This window comes from Paramacrobiotus metropolitanus, unplaced genomic scaffold (genome assembly GCF_019649055.1).
Source record: "Paramacrobiotus metropolitanus isolate TYO unplaced genomic scaffold, Prichtersi_v1.0 Parri_scaffold0000006, whole genome shotgun sequence".
Taxonomy (NCBI): Eukaryota; Metazoa; Tardigrada; class Eutardigrada; order Parachela; family Macrobiotidae; genus Paramacrobiotus; species Paramacrobiotus metropolitanus.
This window is the reverse complement of record NW_026570226.1, coordinates 262,853-277,295: the sequence shown is the minus strand read 5'-3', so window position 1 is coordinate 277,295 and position 14,443 is coordinate 262,853. Positions and strand designations below refer to the sequence as shown.

At 43.9% G+C, this 14,443-nt stretch overlaps 3 protein-coding genes across 4 annotated transcripts; 1 reads left to right on the top strand and 2 right to left on the bottom strand.

Moving 5' to 3' along the window:
- Window positions 1–241: 241 nt before the first annotated feature.
- LOC129581841 (cytochrome c oxidase assembly protein COX16 homolog, mitochondrial-like) lies at window positions 242–2,285 on the bottom strand. Of its 2 annotated transcripts, XR_008689548.1 has the most exons (5): window positions 1,944–2,285; window positions 1,689–1,763; window positions 1,539–1,616; window positions 1,257–1,467; window positions 242–983 (listed from the first exon to the last, which is right to left on the bottom strand). XR_008689548.1 is itself a non-coding variant. In XM_055473106.1 (4 exons), exons 1-4 carry the CDS (start codon window positions 2,007–2,009, stop codon window positions 1,321–1,323), a joined length of 366 nt encoding a protein of 121 aa, XP_055329081.1. In that variant the 5' UTR covers window positions 2,010–2,285; the 3' UTR covers window positions 990–1,320. The 2 variants fall into 2 exon arrangements, 1 of the variants encoding a protein (XP_055329081.1); XM_055473106.1 differs by lacking the exon at window positions 242–983 and having other exon boundaries at window positions 990–1,467.
- Window positions 2,286–2,460: 175 nt separating this feature from the next.
- On the top strand, window positions 2,461–4,992 carry LOC129582077 (28S ribosomal protein S5, mitochondrial-like). The gene is made up of 4 exons (XM_055473482.1): window positions 2,461–2,871; window positions 3,016–3,233; window positions 3,601–3,904; window positions 4,199–4,992. The coding sequence occupies exons 1-4, from the start codon at window positions 2,607–2,609 to the stop codon at window positions 4,813–4,815; spliced, it is 1,404 nt and encodes a 467-aa protein (XP_055329457.1). The 5' UTR covers window positions 2,461–2,606; the 3' UTR covers window positions 4,816–4,992.
- Window positions 4,993–5,072: 80 nt separating this feature from the next.
- Window positions 5,073–13,819, bottom strand: LOC129582076 (uncharacterized). Its single transcript, XM_055473481.1, has 10 exons — window positions 13,566–13,819; window positions 12,534–12,986; window positions 11,933–12,466; window positions 10,411–11,859; window positions 9,560–10,339; window positions 8,601–9,323; window positions 8,113–8,504; window positions 6,472–7,848; window positions 6,159–6,353; window positions 5,073–5,879 (listed from the first exon to the last, which is right to left on the bottom strand). The coding sequence occupies exons 2-8, from the start codon at window positions 12,976–12,978 to the stop codon at window positions 7,336–7,338; spliced, it is 4,836 nt and encodes a 1,611-aa protein (XP_055329456.1). The 5' UTR covers window positions 12,979–12,986; window positions 13,566–13,819; the 3' UTR covers window positions 5,073–5,879; window positions 6,159–6,353; window positions 6,472–7,335.
- Window positions 13,820–14,443: the final 624 nt, after the last annotated feature.

Sequence of the window (14,443 nt, the reverse complement as noted above, 5' to 3'; positions counted from 1 at the left end):
ACTTTTGCGCTATCCAACGCAAAAAAGACATCAGCGTCCCGGTCTGATTAACCTTCCTCCTCTCCTCCCATATTAAAGGAGCGAGTGTATGCCGTACCCTCTTGACGGCAATTTATAGCCACTCTCAGCTGACAATATGTCATTTTAAAAGTGCTCTTGAGCCGTGTGTGGCGATTTGAACTGCATAATCAATGAGAATTCTAGCCACTGTTTGTAATTATAACAATGCGTTTAATTACAATACAACGCTGCAGAGCTTTCGGAAGCTGCAATACACACTCTAGGGTAGGTCATCGAGCTGTTCAGCGCAAAATCTTCAGCAGACACTAACCAAAGAGAACAAAAGCAAGTACAAAATAACACCAATTGGCTCCGATTTGTTTCTACATTTTATCCATTTAACTGCATCGAAAAGGAAAGAGTGCAAGCCGGAATGATTGCAAACGACTTAATCAAGCGACACTTAGTCAAAAGGCTAAATGCTCTGCTTGTACACTAATGGTAAGTAGAATTCTAGCTCAAGCAGCCGGGAACATATATACGGCTCAAAAAACCTAAAAGGCAGAAATTTTACCGCTAGAAACGTACAACGACAATACAACTATAAACGAAACACGGTAATAAACACATACTTTTAAATAAGAAAATAACATACTTTAAAATTCTGTCTATGGCGCAGTGAGGGCAAGTTTGCAACACAGCTCACAACTGAGCTCAAACACACTGGCAAAAATGTTAACGCTTAATTCAATTCCTAATTCCAAGTCAGCTGTAATTATGAAATATGGAGAAAGGAATAAATCATCGGTTGCTTATTTCGTTGCATGGGAAATCCACTTTTGGAGAGAATATTTCATTGCAAAACACTTGTTACACACCCGCACTGGCAGCCGTATCACCACCTGATGTTGTAATATGGTGTTACGTATGCAGATACTCTCTGGTTTAAACCGAAAGTTGGTATACTCAAACCGCGTTTTCATCTGTAAAATAACCGAGAAAAATAGTCAGCAAAAATAGAAAGTCTCAGATAGTTTTCTTGCTTTCAAAAACAGCGGCAGAAGGCCCTCTAAATTAAAAATAACTACACTTTAACATAAAAAAATAATTAAACGCACAGGTTTTTTTCATAACATACTTCGCAAGTACGTACAATGATGCAGTATCCCACACATATCACAGTCAGACTACTGAAATTCAGCGTAATTTCTTAAAAATGCACACGCGAACCAAGCCAAACATCACCGTGCACTTACAATAACAGGGCACACAGTCACACACACACCGCGATGTCACGTTGTTGTGCTGTACAATACAGCATTACACCACGGCCGCCGCAGCGGCTTCTTTCTTCCGTTTCCGTTCTTCTTGGCGCTTTTTCTTGATTTCCTCAAGCTGGTTATTTTCTTCCCATGGCCTAGGTCCACGTACCATTTCGTAATTCGCGTCAGCTTCTGCTTGCACTTCCTTAAACACAGAAAAAATAAGTTTATAAGAGGGAATAAAATGCTGGTGTACCATGCAGACGATGCACACACCCTGAGCAGTTCTTCCGGATCGACACGACGAAGATCCTTCTGCTTTCCAACAAGTTCGGCAAATTCTTCAGCTGACACCTGCGCAAGTAAAGTATTTTGAGAACATACAAAGAAGGAATTATAAACTGCGGAGAAAGTTGCCGCGATTACCCTTTTTACTTTCCGGAAGGTATACCGCAACTGTGCAAAATCCCGCAGCCAAAAAGATCCACCAACAACGGTGACCTGCACGAAAACACACATAAATAACTAGACCAAAGTGTACATGGTGCGCTGGCACCGCTGATAACAAATAGTTAAGTACTGTATTGATGGTTAGCACTTACTGTACTAAGTGTAATTCCACATTAAATTATTAAAGCAACAACTAATGCTGGCTTGACCAGGCTTGTTCGCAGTACTTACCATAAAAGGAAGGCCATAGCGGAACAACCTGGATCTGAAAATTGGAGGAAGAGCGGCAAATACCATATTTTTTCGGAAAAGCCAAACCAAAATCTATTGATACCGAAAAGTTCGCAGCCCAAAGATTTGTAATTCCGTGCTGGTGGAGCCACAGCACAGTTCTGGAATGCCAGTGTGGCACTATCAGAAGCGACAGACACGTACGAAATAGCTCAAAGTGACTGATGCTATAGGACCTTATAGGACAACTGCAAACTTGCAATCGGAAAGGATATCAGCAACATCACGAAAAACATATTTCCAAAACTGCCTTCTTGAATCTTGCAAAACAATTAAACTCGTTTTTTGGGCGCAAGATTTAAATTTTTAAAACAAATTTCACAAGTAATGACAAACGTAATGCACGTCTCGGTAGGGTTGGCAATTTAACTCTAAACCACCTTCAGGTGGCGGTTCTTCAGTCAGTGACAGTGCTTCTAGGATTTTTGGGAATACAGTATTACGTTTTACTTTAACTTAGAGTTTCTTACTTTGACAACTTCGTAGAACCGAAGACTGCTCTGTGCTTACTGCTTGTTGTCATATGTTCCAAGCTGTTATTGAATAAGCTTTCTTATCCAGATTCCAACATTTTCACCGAGCTCTGCTGAACATTTTACAAGCATGCTTCGGGCTTTGTGCTCCGCCGCTTGCGGTGTTACGCAGCGCACTATTTATTCCAGTACACTGTGTCTAGGACTGCCCATGAGTTCCCCCTCTGGCTACATATCGGCCCGCTCCATTGGGTCAATGAGCTTTTTCAATCACCACACTGGTGAACAACTATGGAAAAGCGCTACATCAGTCAGTAATGCTGGAAAAAAGCGAGGGCGTGCCAGAGGGAGGAAGATGATCAAGAACCTGAACAGAGGACAAGTCATCGGTTTGGGTGAGCTCTCTGACTGATTTTTTGCTTTTGGTTTTGGTTTTTCCTGCGTTAGTAGTTAGCAGCCATACGTTAAAAATTATTTGATCATTACTCTGTGAGCTTCAGGGTATTACAGTGTGAAACGTACCAGCTTAATTTTGCTAGGGCCGATAAATATGATGTGGCCTGGCTTGACTGCGCCCGCCATTCGGGGACGCGAAATGGTGCGAGTGCAGGACCTTGGACCTAGTCCAGAACGCAGGGAGCGCTTATACAAGCTGCGGGACTCCATTGAGAAATTCCGTACGCTGAAAGTCGATCCTTTGGAACGCGGATGGAGTGGAACGAGAATGCCTGGGAGAAGCATTGGACCGCCTGATCCCGTAGGGAAACTAAAATTTTTGTTGATACGTAAAAATGGACTATGGAGTGAGCATCAACATCGCCGCGCCGTGTCTCTTGTCAGAGGGAAAATTTTAAATTGGCGCTGGAAGTCGTATACGTTCGAAAGCGAGCAAGCGTCTGCATCTATAAATTTTTGGGCAAAAATCTTAGAATTGTGGCTTTTCGGATTTTTTTGGGGCTTCTCTAACTAGCTCAGAGGGGCGCGTGACTTCACGCTCTTTGGTGTAGACCGTATAGTATTAGTGAGTGCTACTTGTACACCGTATTTTATTTCAAAGCGATCACGACCACGTTTTGTGTGGTTTCACCCGTTTGTTCGTGTGTCTGATGAATGTTTTTTTTCAGATTGGTGAAGAAAGCTTTGGACAGTTCGATTGTAAAGTTTTGGAGATGAAGCAGGTCGCCAACATGACAGGAAGTCTTGGGCGTGTGAGACGTTTTAGTATTTTGGTCGTGACGGGCAATAAGAACGGATTGGTTGCCACAGCCTTGGCCAAAGCCATTGATGCTAAGAATGCCTTACGCAAAGCACGAAATTCGTCCATTCGGAAGTTGCGTTTTATTGAGCGATTTGAAAATCGAACGGTATATCATGATTTTCAACATCAGATTGATTCCACTGCTGTTTTCGTGAAGCGTATGCCGCCAGGTACACTGCATGTTGATATACGGTTTGACTTTGCCAGATTACGAGCATTATTTGGCAATTTTTATTGTTTCCTAATTTGTTCTAATGGCTACCCTAAATATACTCGCCGACGAGTCGCCGTCATAGTTCTCTTCATTTTGTAACTGTTGAATTTTTGCCCCCTGTTTTATCCTTTATGGAGTGTCTTGTAACTTACTGAATTTATTAATGTTTTTTTTACTTTTCTTTGTTTTAATTACGTACTAGCTTAATTATGTTGTTTTATTTATCTGAATTCCACTGTGATTTACGTAGGCACTGGGGTGGTCGCTCATCGAGCAATCCGAACGATTTGCGACGTTGCTGGCATCAGCGACTTATATGCAAAAACCGAAGGCCGGATGAATTTGCAAAAGATCGTTAAGTGTTTCTTAGCCGGAGTGATGAACCAGGAAGTCTATCAGCAGCTGGCCGAACGGAAACGCATGCACGTCGTAGAATTCCGTCCAGAGAACAAGAACTTTCCTATTGTGTTAGCCTCGCCAAAGAACCATGCTGTTCGCCAAGATGCCAGTGAAATTGATCCCGACGAGAATCTTCGGTTTGACGAGATGTACAATGAAGGAAAGGTCTGTAAAGTAAAGCCCAAAAAAGAGCCGCATTACACACGCTATCCAGATTGGCCAGCTATACTGCGACAGATGGAACGCGAACGGAATCATCATCAGCTTAAGGTGCGCTGCTGGATGGACAAGGAGCTGAATCCTTCGACACTGTATGAGGATTTTCCTGCTCCTGACCAAGAATATGTCCGCCCTGCCATACCCAAACCGAAAGAACGATTCAGGATTGTTCCATCTCAGCTTAAACGAATTGGCGGAGCTCTTCATGGAGTTGTTAAACCGAGAACCCCGAATGCACCTCCTGTTTAACATAACTATGCCGTATTTTTATGTGTTGTTTTGGATAATTTTATTGTCTTAGCACATTGTGTAATATACATGCTGGTCAAATGAAACAAAATCTATAGAAGTACGTACGTAAGTCGTAAAGGCGATTGGTGTTGGTTTAAAATATTATCTTCGTACCTGGTGCTTAGTTTTTTTTGTTAATGACATAAATTAGGCCCACGGTGCATACAACCAAAGTTCACGTTAGTCTGCACATGCTCAGCACTCAGCAGTTCCGATAGGAGCAGATGATTTATTTCGGTTATCTAAATACAATTTTCCGACAAACTGTAAACACGGCAGAGGCTGAAAGACTTTCCGATAATTTACAAATAGTAAATTAGTTCACATAGCGAAGCGTCAATTTTCATAGCGCGGCTATCACCATGACCCGATATCGCACAATACGCTATTTATCGTGAGTAAAAGAATTAAGGGCTCTTAATTTAAAGCATATTCGTCGGCTGCATTATTACGACATTAATCATTGTAAATACTGAATACTGCAAAGCTGCCTGCAGTATGCTCTGTAGCTAATACCTTCAGCCGGCATTCTCCAACCAACCCTGTTGTCCACTCAACACAGCTGCTCACTCAAAGATATGCGAAACCATGCTGCGGCATTTGGTAAGGGCACCCCACAAATGTCTCCTGCTGCTTTCCAAACATCCTAATGCCGACACCGACGTCGTCGTGACCCCGTCCACGACATCGCTAGCCACGGTTACATCAGAGCTGGACGGTATGGATGGCGCGTATTCTGCGCTTACGGGTGATAAGGATACGCGGGACTGATAGTGAGCATAATGATTGACGGAAGCCGTGGAGGCGGAACTGTGCCACAACATGGGCATGGCCACCGTTTGTACGTCTTTGTCGGTGTTCTGCTCCGGAAGATTGTCGTTGCTCACTGATAAGACATCGTCGTCCCTCACGTTGACCTTGATGGTCACAATGGAGTATTCCGTGGCGGATCCGTGTAGAATTCCGTAATAGTCGGCATCGGGGATGAAATCTGTGGACGCATCCGGTTCATCCGTCTGTGACTAGAGTAAATGATATAAACTTTGTTAAAAGTTTATAGTTTTTAGTTTTAATAATTTTCCTGGAACGTTTAATAACGATCTATAAGATAATTTTCTGTTTACTTTTCCAAGTAACCATTGTGCCAGAAAAATATTGTATGGTCTGTGTATTCCTTTCCATTTTCCGGCATATATTATAGCACGTTGGTTGTTATAGTGCACGGCGAGGATATCTGATAGCTGTATTAATATTCACTTTAATCATTGTTCATAAAAACTGCCTGCGACTAAGCTTGTTACTTCATTTAAGGGATTGGCATCTTGCTCTGATTGGTCAGCGAAGCTGAGAATATCCGGCTGTTCATAAGTAACATCTGATACGGATTGTGTCCCGCTGGATCCCGAACCGTATCCCGAAGAGGATGCACGCGTGATAGTGGTTTTCTTCGACAATGTCGGCGAATTGAATTCGGTAACCGGCAGACTGAGGGAATCCTGAAGAGATAGAAAAGTTATGTGTGTCATTCAGAAAATGGCCACTAGAACGTATTGTACGAAACTGTGACTGTCTGTGACTACCTATCTGTATATGAATAATGTATGGTATACTCACATCTAATGTGGTTTCTTTCAAGCTTTGGGAGTTTTTCCTCTGAGAAATAAGTTTTTGAGTATAGGCACTATATTTCTCCACGCGTTCAAACCGCGGTAAATGCAAGATTTCAGTCATTTCTCACAGGAAGTAATGGTAGTGCTGTTATAAATCAATACTGTTCCCGGCGTTTGGGTAAAGGGCTAAAGGCCTTAATGTATTATCACATTCGCTGTTGGTTTTCTTGATTAGTCCCAGTTTCCTCCCAAATCATTAAAATGTACTGCACGTTATCAATGACAGTTTAATTACACGATTGTGGATAAAGAAGGATAAGTTTCCATAAGACGAAGAATCTGGATATTGCCACAACAGTGTTTTCATCAAAGCAAAGCAATATTAAAAAAATTCAAATATTCATGATGGTGGAAAAATCTAGTCCAGACAATTCTGTAAATCGCAGTTCATAAAATTAACAATGGCTACGTAATACTCCAGTACTAGCTAGTTATCTTCAAACTCCTATCGCACTAATATGAAAACAGAACGAAGAGGCCAGGCATATGATGGGTAATTCAGACGGCAATCCGAGCGCCATTCAAGGCGCATATTGGAGATAAGACAAGCGTTTTATGTCTCCCACCGTCTTGATATCGATGACGCCAAGATATTATACAGGTAGCATATATCCAAAACTTTTATCGTTTGCTTAGCTTTGAAAATCATCTATCAACGGTTGTTTGGAAAAAATTAGCGCAAAAGCCTAAACATATAAAAAAAGGCTTCCACGTAAACGCAGCGCAACATAAATAAAAGAATTCGCATAAACCGTGCAAATACTACATGAAAAAATACCACGAGAACTTAAATGGAACAAATGCATCATCACATAGAATTCCATTCCAGGAAGTCGGCAAATGCTTTGGCTTCCTGGACCTTTCGATTGATAAAACCCTCCAACAAACAGCCCTCTTTTCCCGGCACCACCATAATGTCGCGATTGATCGTGACCAATTCAATCACTTCCAACAGTTTCTCCAGCATCTCTTTGTCCGCCACATCCTCCTTGATATCTTCCACCAGCCGTAACATTTCAATGAACGCTCCGTACGGCTGCAGCTGATCAACGGCATCCTCCAAAAAGTACAATTTCCCCAGGACAGAATGGTACATGGCAGGGCTGCACGAGGCTAACAGGGGCAAGGCGTATTTAACAATGATTTCACGACACAAATCCAAACATCCCCCTTCAAAATACATGTACGCCGCTTCCAGAGTGTCACCCTTGGCACGGTAAGGAGTAGCCGCGGCTTTGCTTATCATCGAGGATGAAATTTTCAAGCTCTTTCCGAAAAAGTTGTGTATCACTTCATACATGTCCGGATTTTCTTGGATCATCTACAATTTTTAGGTTCTTTTATTCACCCATGATAAATGTCTACTTAGGTAAGCATAGCCTTACTTAATAGGTAAGCATAGCCTTACTTAATAGCTTATGAAAAACGAGGGCACAATGACAGAGTCTGACCTTTAAACCAAATTTCATATTGTTAGCGGGATTAGCATAACTTTACTATGTACTTACTCCGCTCTGGCAACCTTTAATACGGTCAACCGAAACCGGTAAGTGCCAAGAAAACGCTACTGAAGACATTTACTTACCATCAGTTCATACTGAATTACGGAATAAATCTCGCTGTTCCGAATACGATCCGGCGGGAGATGTAAGTACGAAACCACTCCGAAATGGGCACAGCGAGTTCTTGCCAAAGATTTCGCGAAATCCGAAATCACTACTAAGTCAAACGAGCGCTCAAATGATTCTCCAGCAGCAGTCATCAAGCGCACCAAGAACCATTTTATCCGCGCGTCAAAGTTCTGTTCGCTGCGCAGGCAACCCGTCAGATCCATAGGTTTGGAACCAGTCATAAATCGACAATGATGTTTTAGCAGATAGTACCAAAATGCGGGATAGTCCGAAGAAGTTTCTGGCATGATACACTGGGGATAATACTCGGCTTTATTTTCGTACACGGAAAGAAAATCCCAAATGCCTGAAACGAGAAGCGCAGTACTTAAACTACTGTAACATCAAATACACCGTATGATAAGCAGACAATGCGCACAGCGAAGACAAAAAATCATCTTACCGGTAACTGGAACCGATTCGCATTTTTCGGCACAGAATGCGCTAACTGCTAAACATTCCACCCAGTTCAATCCCTCGAAGACGTTTACTTCGACTGGCACATCTTTTGTATAATCCGACAGCGTCAAATCGCCATGAAGGAGCATTACCGTTTTTATCAGAAATAAAGTGCTCTCATCCATATTACTATCGATATTTTCCACAACATCGTCCAAATACTCATTCGCTACAGCCAGCGCCAAATCGTGAGCGTCTTGGGGTCCTTCAGTTATCGCATGAATCATGCTCCATACATCGTACAATTTAAAATGGTTACAGATCAGTTTGGCGCTGTCCAAATCATTGCGCAGAATGCAGTGAAACAATAACCGGGGGCCTTGCTCCGAAGATATCTGATCGAGATCACTGGGAACTGGACTAATCTCTCGCATCAAACTTCTCATCCAGTGAAGAAACTGCTCACACTGATTCCGATTGACCAAGTGGGAATCCCGATCCCTCTCGCTCTGCCCGTAAAGCACCTGGCACAATCCCCACGTAAATCGTTCTACAGAAAACCGCTCCGACAACATCTTCTGTGAAAGGTCGCAGAACTCGTTAACGAAGACCGCTTCTCCAGCAGGTTCAGCAAGAACTGTTTCACTGCCCGTCGTGATATACCGGCAATGTCGAAGGTAGAGATTCATCTGCTCCTCGAGTACAAGTTGCGTATCAACAGTCAGCCCTACAATGTACAAATTTTATTAACAAATTTGAAACAGTCAACCAAAAATGTAGGCATCTTGATGTAAAATAACAGTCATCAATATGAAATGTAAGAAGTAGTTCTCTTGCGCTGCACCCACCACTTCGGTTCGACATTTAACAAAAAAGACAGAAAAATTGCGTAAAACATCAGTATCCAATCAAACAAGCTAAACAAAAAAAACTAGCAAAAAAATACCGAACTTTACTGATTACCTTGGCCCAAAATAACGATCTTCTTGAGCGTTTCTCCATTCAATTCGGTGACGCATCCAACATCTTCGCAGTTCATGCCGCCAGTCAAGCATCCCGTTAAGCTTTTTCCACTTACACCGTATTCCAATCCGATATCTTGCGATTCCATGGGCGAAACAATCTTCTCTTCTCCAGCCCACATTCCACTTTCCGTTTCTTCAGTCTGCGACAGCTCAGCGAAATACGCATTCACTCCGGAATCTTCACTTTTTGCCATGGATGCATTTCCGGTCAGTTGAGACAAAAACCGTGCCCGCTCAAACAGAGCCGTACTGTTTTCCTTGGAACTGTCATCACTTCGTCGACTAAAGTCTCCAGTCTTCTCCAGCAAATCGGGCAGAAGTGGTGATTTCTTCATAAACGGACCATCACGCTCTTCAGCCACTCGTTTCTTGCCAAAAACTTGTGTATCGTCTTTAGTCAATCGCAGTGTGTATTTGGAAAAATGGCGAACGAAAAAACTCAATCGGAGAGTCTCCGGATCGTATTCGTGAAATGTAGCGCTCTCCATTTCTTCTACACGCTGGCGCAGTAGTTCGATAAAGCTTTCCAAACCTTCCTGGCTAATAGTTCTCAAACTCTCCGGTGATTCCCCCGGAAATATGTTTTCGAATGTCACGAGAGACTTTTTATTCAGTCCAGTACCAATTGGCGGGCGCTCGTCACTGCCATACACGGACACTTCTTTGTCACTAATGTCAACAATCTTATCCAAATTCATCCCTGCTATATCGGTTCTGCCTGAAAATACAAGAAATTCAGAAAACCATCGTAAACAATAAACCAAAACGTCTTTTCAAAGTCACTCTTACCCAAGAATTCGATGCTTCCAAAAGTATATCGACCAATCAGAAAGTTCTCCACAATACACGACCCCTTCTCATCTAAGAGCAATTTGTGCAACGATGGAATGGTGTAGTAGTCCGGGCGGCTCAGAGTAACAGCTCTATTGCCAACATTTACGTCCACATCGCCATTTTCAGAAGTAACTGTGTCCTGGTCAAAAACTCTATCACTCTGGCCAGTTTTGCTCCCTGAATCTTCCTGATCGAATGCCTGGCGGATATTATAGGGCACTGATGGACGCGATCTGGACGGATCACCCACCCTTTTATCCGACTGTTTTTGATTTGAGTACACGGCTGAGTGAATTGGAGACATCTTTGCGCTGGGCACGGTGGTCGACTGAGTCGGATTATTCTCTGAACTCAGTTCACTTTCCAGTTTTTCAATGTAAGCGCGATCCAAGCGAATCTTCTCATCTCGCCTGACACCCACAGGACGCCACGAAATCAGTCCACTGGGACCAGCCATCGAACCCGTGTCCAATTTGCTACTTGGTGCTACATAGTACTTATACGTATCTTCATTCCGCGCGGCAACCGGTGTGTAATTGCGTTTTGCATTGGCAATAAATGTGTTGATGGCGTCTCGCGATAACTGGCTCTGCTTTTTCTCCACTTCCTTTACGGGCAACTGTGGATACAGGTTCTTAAGAACATCCGTATCGGATCCTCCCGATTTCAGCATTTCTATCATCTGAGCATGGACATTTCCGGTTGGCTGCGCAATTGACCCCGTCGGAACTGTAGCAGTGCCAAATGCGCTCGGCGCTTGACCAAAAACGCTACTTCCAGCTGCTGGCTGCCCAAACATACCGGTGCTGGACTGTGCGCCAAACGCATTCGCAGGTGCAAAGGATGAAGCAAAAGGTTTATTTTGTTGTTGTCCGAATATTGATGTTTGAGGTTGATTAGTCGTGCCAAAACCTCCAAATCCCGAGGTTGTCGAAGTGTTGGTAGCGAAGGAGAAGGGAGCCGACGTTGCCGGTTTCTGGCCAAATATTCCTGAGTTGGCTCCGAATGAACTGGTAGCACCAAACCCACTGGGTGCACTGGTCGTAGGAGCAGCTCCGAATGCCGGTTTGCTGCCGAAAAACCCCCCAGATTGTGAGGTGGCTGGCTGTCCAAAAGTTGAACCAAAACCGGATGATCCAGCGAAAGTACTTGTATTCGTCCCAAAAAGCGGTGCAGCCGTGGTGGTGGTTGTGGTGGTCCCAAACGTAGGACCTCCAAAAAGACTAGTGGGCTTTGAAGTCTGTGGCTGTGATGCAAAACCACCACCAAACGTATTCGTGGAAGTGTTGGTGCCGAATGCGAAAGCCGAAGTAGTCGCTGCCGGCTGTCCAAACAATCCTGCACCGCTACTTTGAGGTTGACCGAAGATATTCGTCTGAGGAGCTGCAGCGGTTCCAAACAATCCTATAAATTTTACAAAATAACAAATAATACAAACATTGTGGAGAAAATTGACTAACTATTAGTTTTACCGTACCTTGAGGCTGCGGAGCAGCCGGCTGACCAAAAATATTTCCAGTAGAATTTGTACCGAACGGCGGCTTATTTGCAGCTTGTGCGCCAAAAGCGAAGGTATTGCTGTTTCCACCAAAGAGTCCTCCAGCGGTAGCTGGCTGTTGTGGCTGTCCGAAAACTCCCAACGACGCCGTAGTGGCTGTGCCCGTCTTGCGGTTGGCTTGGTAATCTTCCAGTCTGAGTTCTTCCATGCTCTTCTTCTCTTCGTATTCTTTCATCATACAAATACAGAAGTTTTTCGTCTGAATGTTACTGGTTGCGCCATTTTTCATCACGGAATCGGTGCCAATAACCGGTGTAAATTTCACCGTCGTGCCAGTTGGCCCGGTACCGGTACCGAACATAGAGTTCCCGGATTGTGCGCCGAATATGCCACCAGATGTGGCAGTGGTGCCACCGAAGAGGTTTCCCGCTTGTTGTTGGGGCTGTCCAAACATCGTCGTTGGTCCTGCCTGTGCTGGAGCGCCAAACGTACTTCCCGCTGTCGATCCAAAACCTATTAATTCCAGAATACAATACGGTGTCTAACCAACTGCCATAACAGTTTCAAAGAGTATTCTTACCAGTAGGCTGTCCAAACAAGGATCCAGAAGTGGCGCCCGCACCAAACAATCCCGCCGTCTGCGTCTGCTGGGGCTGTCCAAACATGGAGGTCTGGGCGGCTGGCTGCGACTGTGCGGGTTGTCCAAATAGTCCACCCGTGCTGGTACCGAAAATTCCCGTTGACTGAGCGGGCTGTGGCTGCGACGGCTGCCCGAACGGGGCGGCTGCCGCTCCGAATGATGTGCTCGTCGTCCCAAAGGGGTTCGCCGTGGCCGCTGCTGGTTGGGGCTGCCCGAACGCACTACTGCCGAAGGTCGTGCTAGCCCCACCAAATGTTGACGGCTGTGGCTGTGGTTGACCAAATAGGGTGCCCCCGGCGCTGCCGAACGTGGAAGTACCGAACGTACTTGTCCCGAACGTGGGCGCCGCGGTCGTAGTGGCAGCACCGAACGGCTGGCCAAACATTCTTATATCTATCAAACAACCGCTGCGTAATGAACAGAACTTTTCCTATAACAAATTAATAAATTCTGCTGTTCTTAAATTTTGCCAAATACAATGTAAGTAATAAAATATTAAAACACTAGCACTACTCTGTATTCAAAGCGCAGAAGTACCGTACAAGTACTTCACGTATACACAATGCGTTTTTCACTTTTAAATTAGAATTAGAACGTACTAGAAATATTAACTACTGTGAATCTTTCGTCGTTCTCGTACCAGGTAGACAGAAATAATTTAACTGATCTATAAAATTATCAAGAATATTGTTTCGAAATTTCAGTTCTTTATTGAAACACCGAAACCCTTCGTATTACCTTGCAAGGAAAAAGCATTACCGTTGTACACGTAACAATGTAACATGGTGTTATAAGTAACGTTTTACGGTTTACCTTTTGCTTTCAGCTTTCTCGCTTCATAAACATTAAATTTGCGAGAAGTCAATTAAGGCAGGAACCAGAGAGATTCAAAATGTCACAAGCGAAAGAGGGAACGGAAAGTACTTACGGTATTCACTGAAACAAAATCAGAATGCTACCGACAATTCTTACCTGTTTAATGAACCCTTTGGCCGCTCTGGGTCCTTGCTTCAATCAAGGGAAGCAGCGAACCTGCAGGTTTGATCGTACGCGCAGCGTTACCTAACACTCTGATGGCGATGTTTCACAAATCCTCATCCAGTTTCACAAGCCAACGTAACAAAAGCAAAAATTACGTCTCGCAGCAGCACATCAAGCAGTCAAGGCTTCGTTTCAAACTTTAAATACGATTTTCATAAGGCATATATTGCATCGAGTGCAGAGGCAGCGCTGATCTAATGGTGAAATCATAACGCACAGTATGCACCGTTTGCGACTCTGCGGGCTATGACGTCAGAAGACGATGGCAATAAAGTACTTACTCCCAATATCACAAATAAATTAAGGGCAGAGTGCGCTAAGCTCGAAAACCGATTAAGAAACCGATTGAAAACATGACCGATTAAGGGTGCGTCTCCAATTTGAAGCAAATCTAGCTTTGGTACCGTTGCTCAACCGCACGAGGTGGCTGTATGCAGTGGCCACGCCTACAGATACGGTATGCGAAGCCACCTCGCGAGGTGGAGTTGCTGTATCGCAACGAGATTCGCTTCGAATTCGGGACGAGGCCTAAGAGTTTGCCCGAGTCACTGAAAGCGACTCGACTCACAGAACGCTGCTATTGGCCAATTTCAAGCCACCTCCTAGAGAAGTTTCTTAATCACTACCGATTAAGAAATTTCCGATTTGCAAAATTCCCGAATTTCCTTAATCGGTCCGATTAACAAACCGATTAAGAAGTTGTCCGATTAAGAAATTTCTCCGAGGAAATGTTTTAATCGGAATCGTAATCGCTCTGAATTGCTTAGCGCACACTCCCCTAAAAGTACTGTACATACCCATTGCACAGC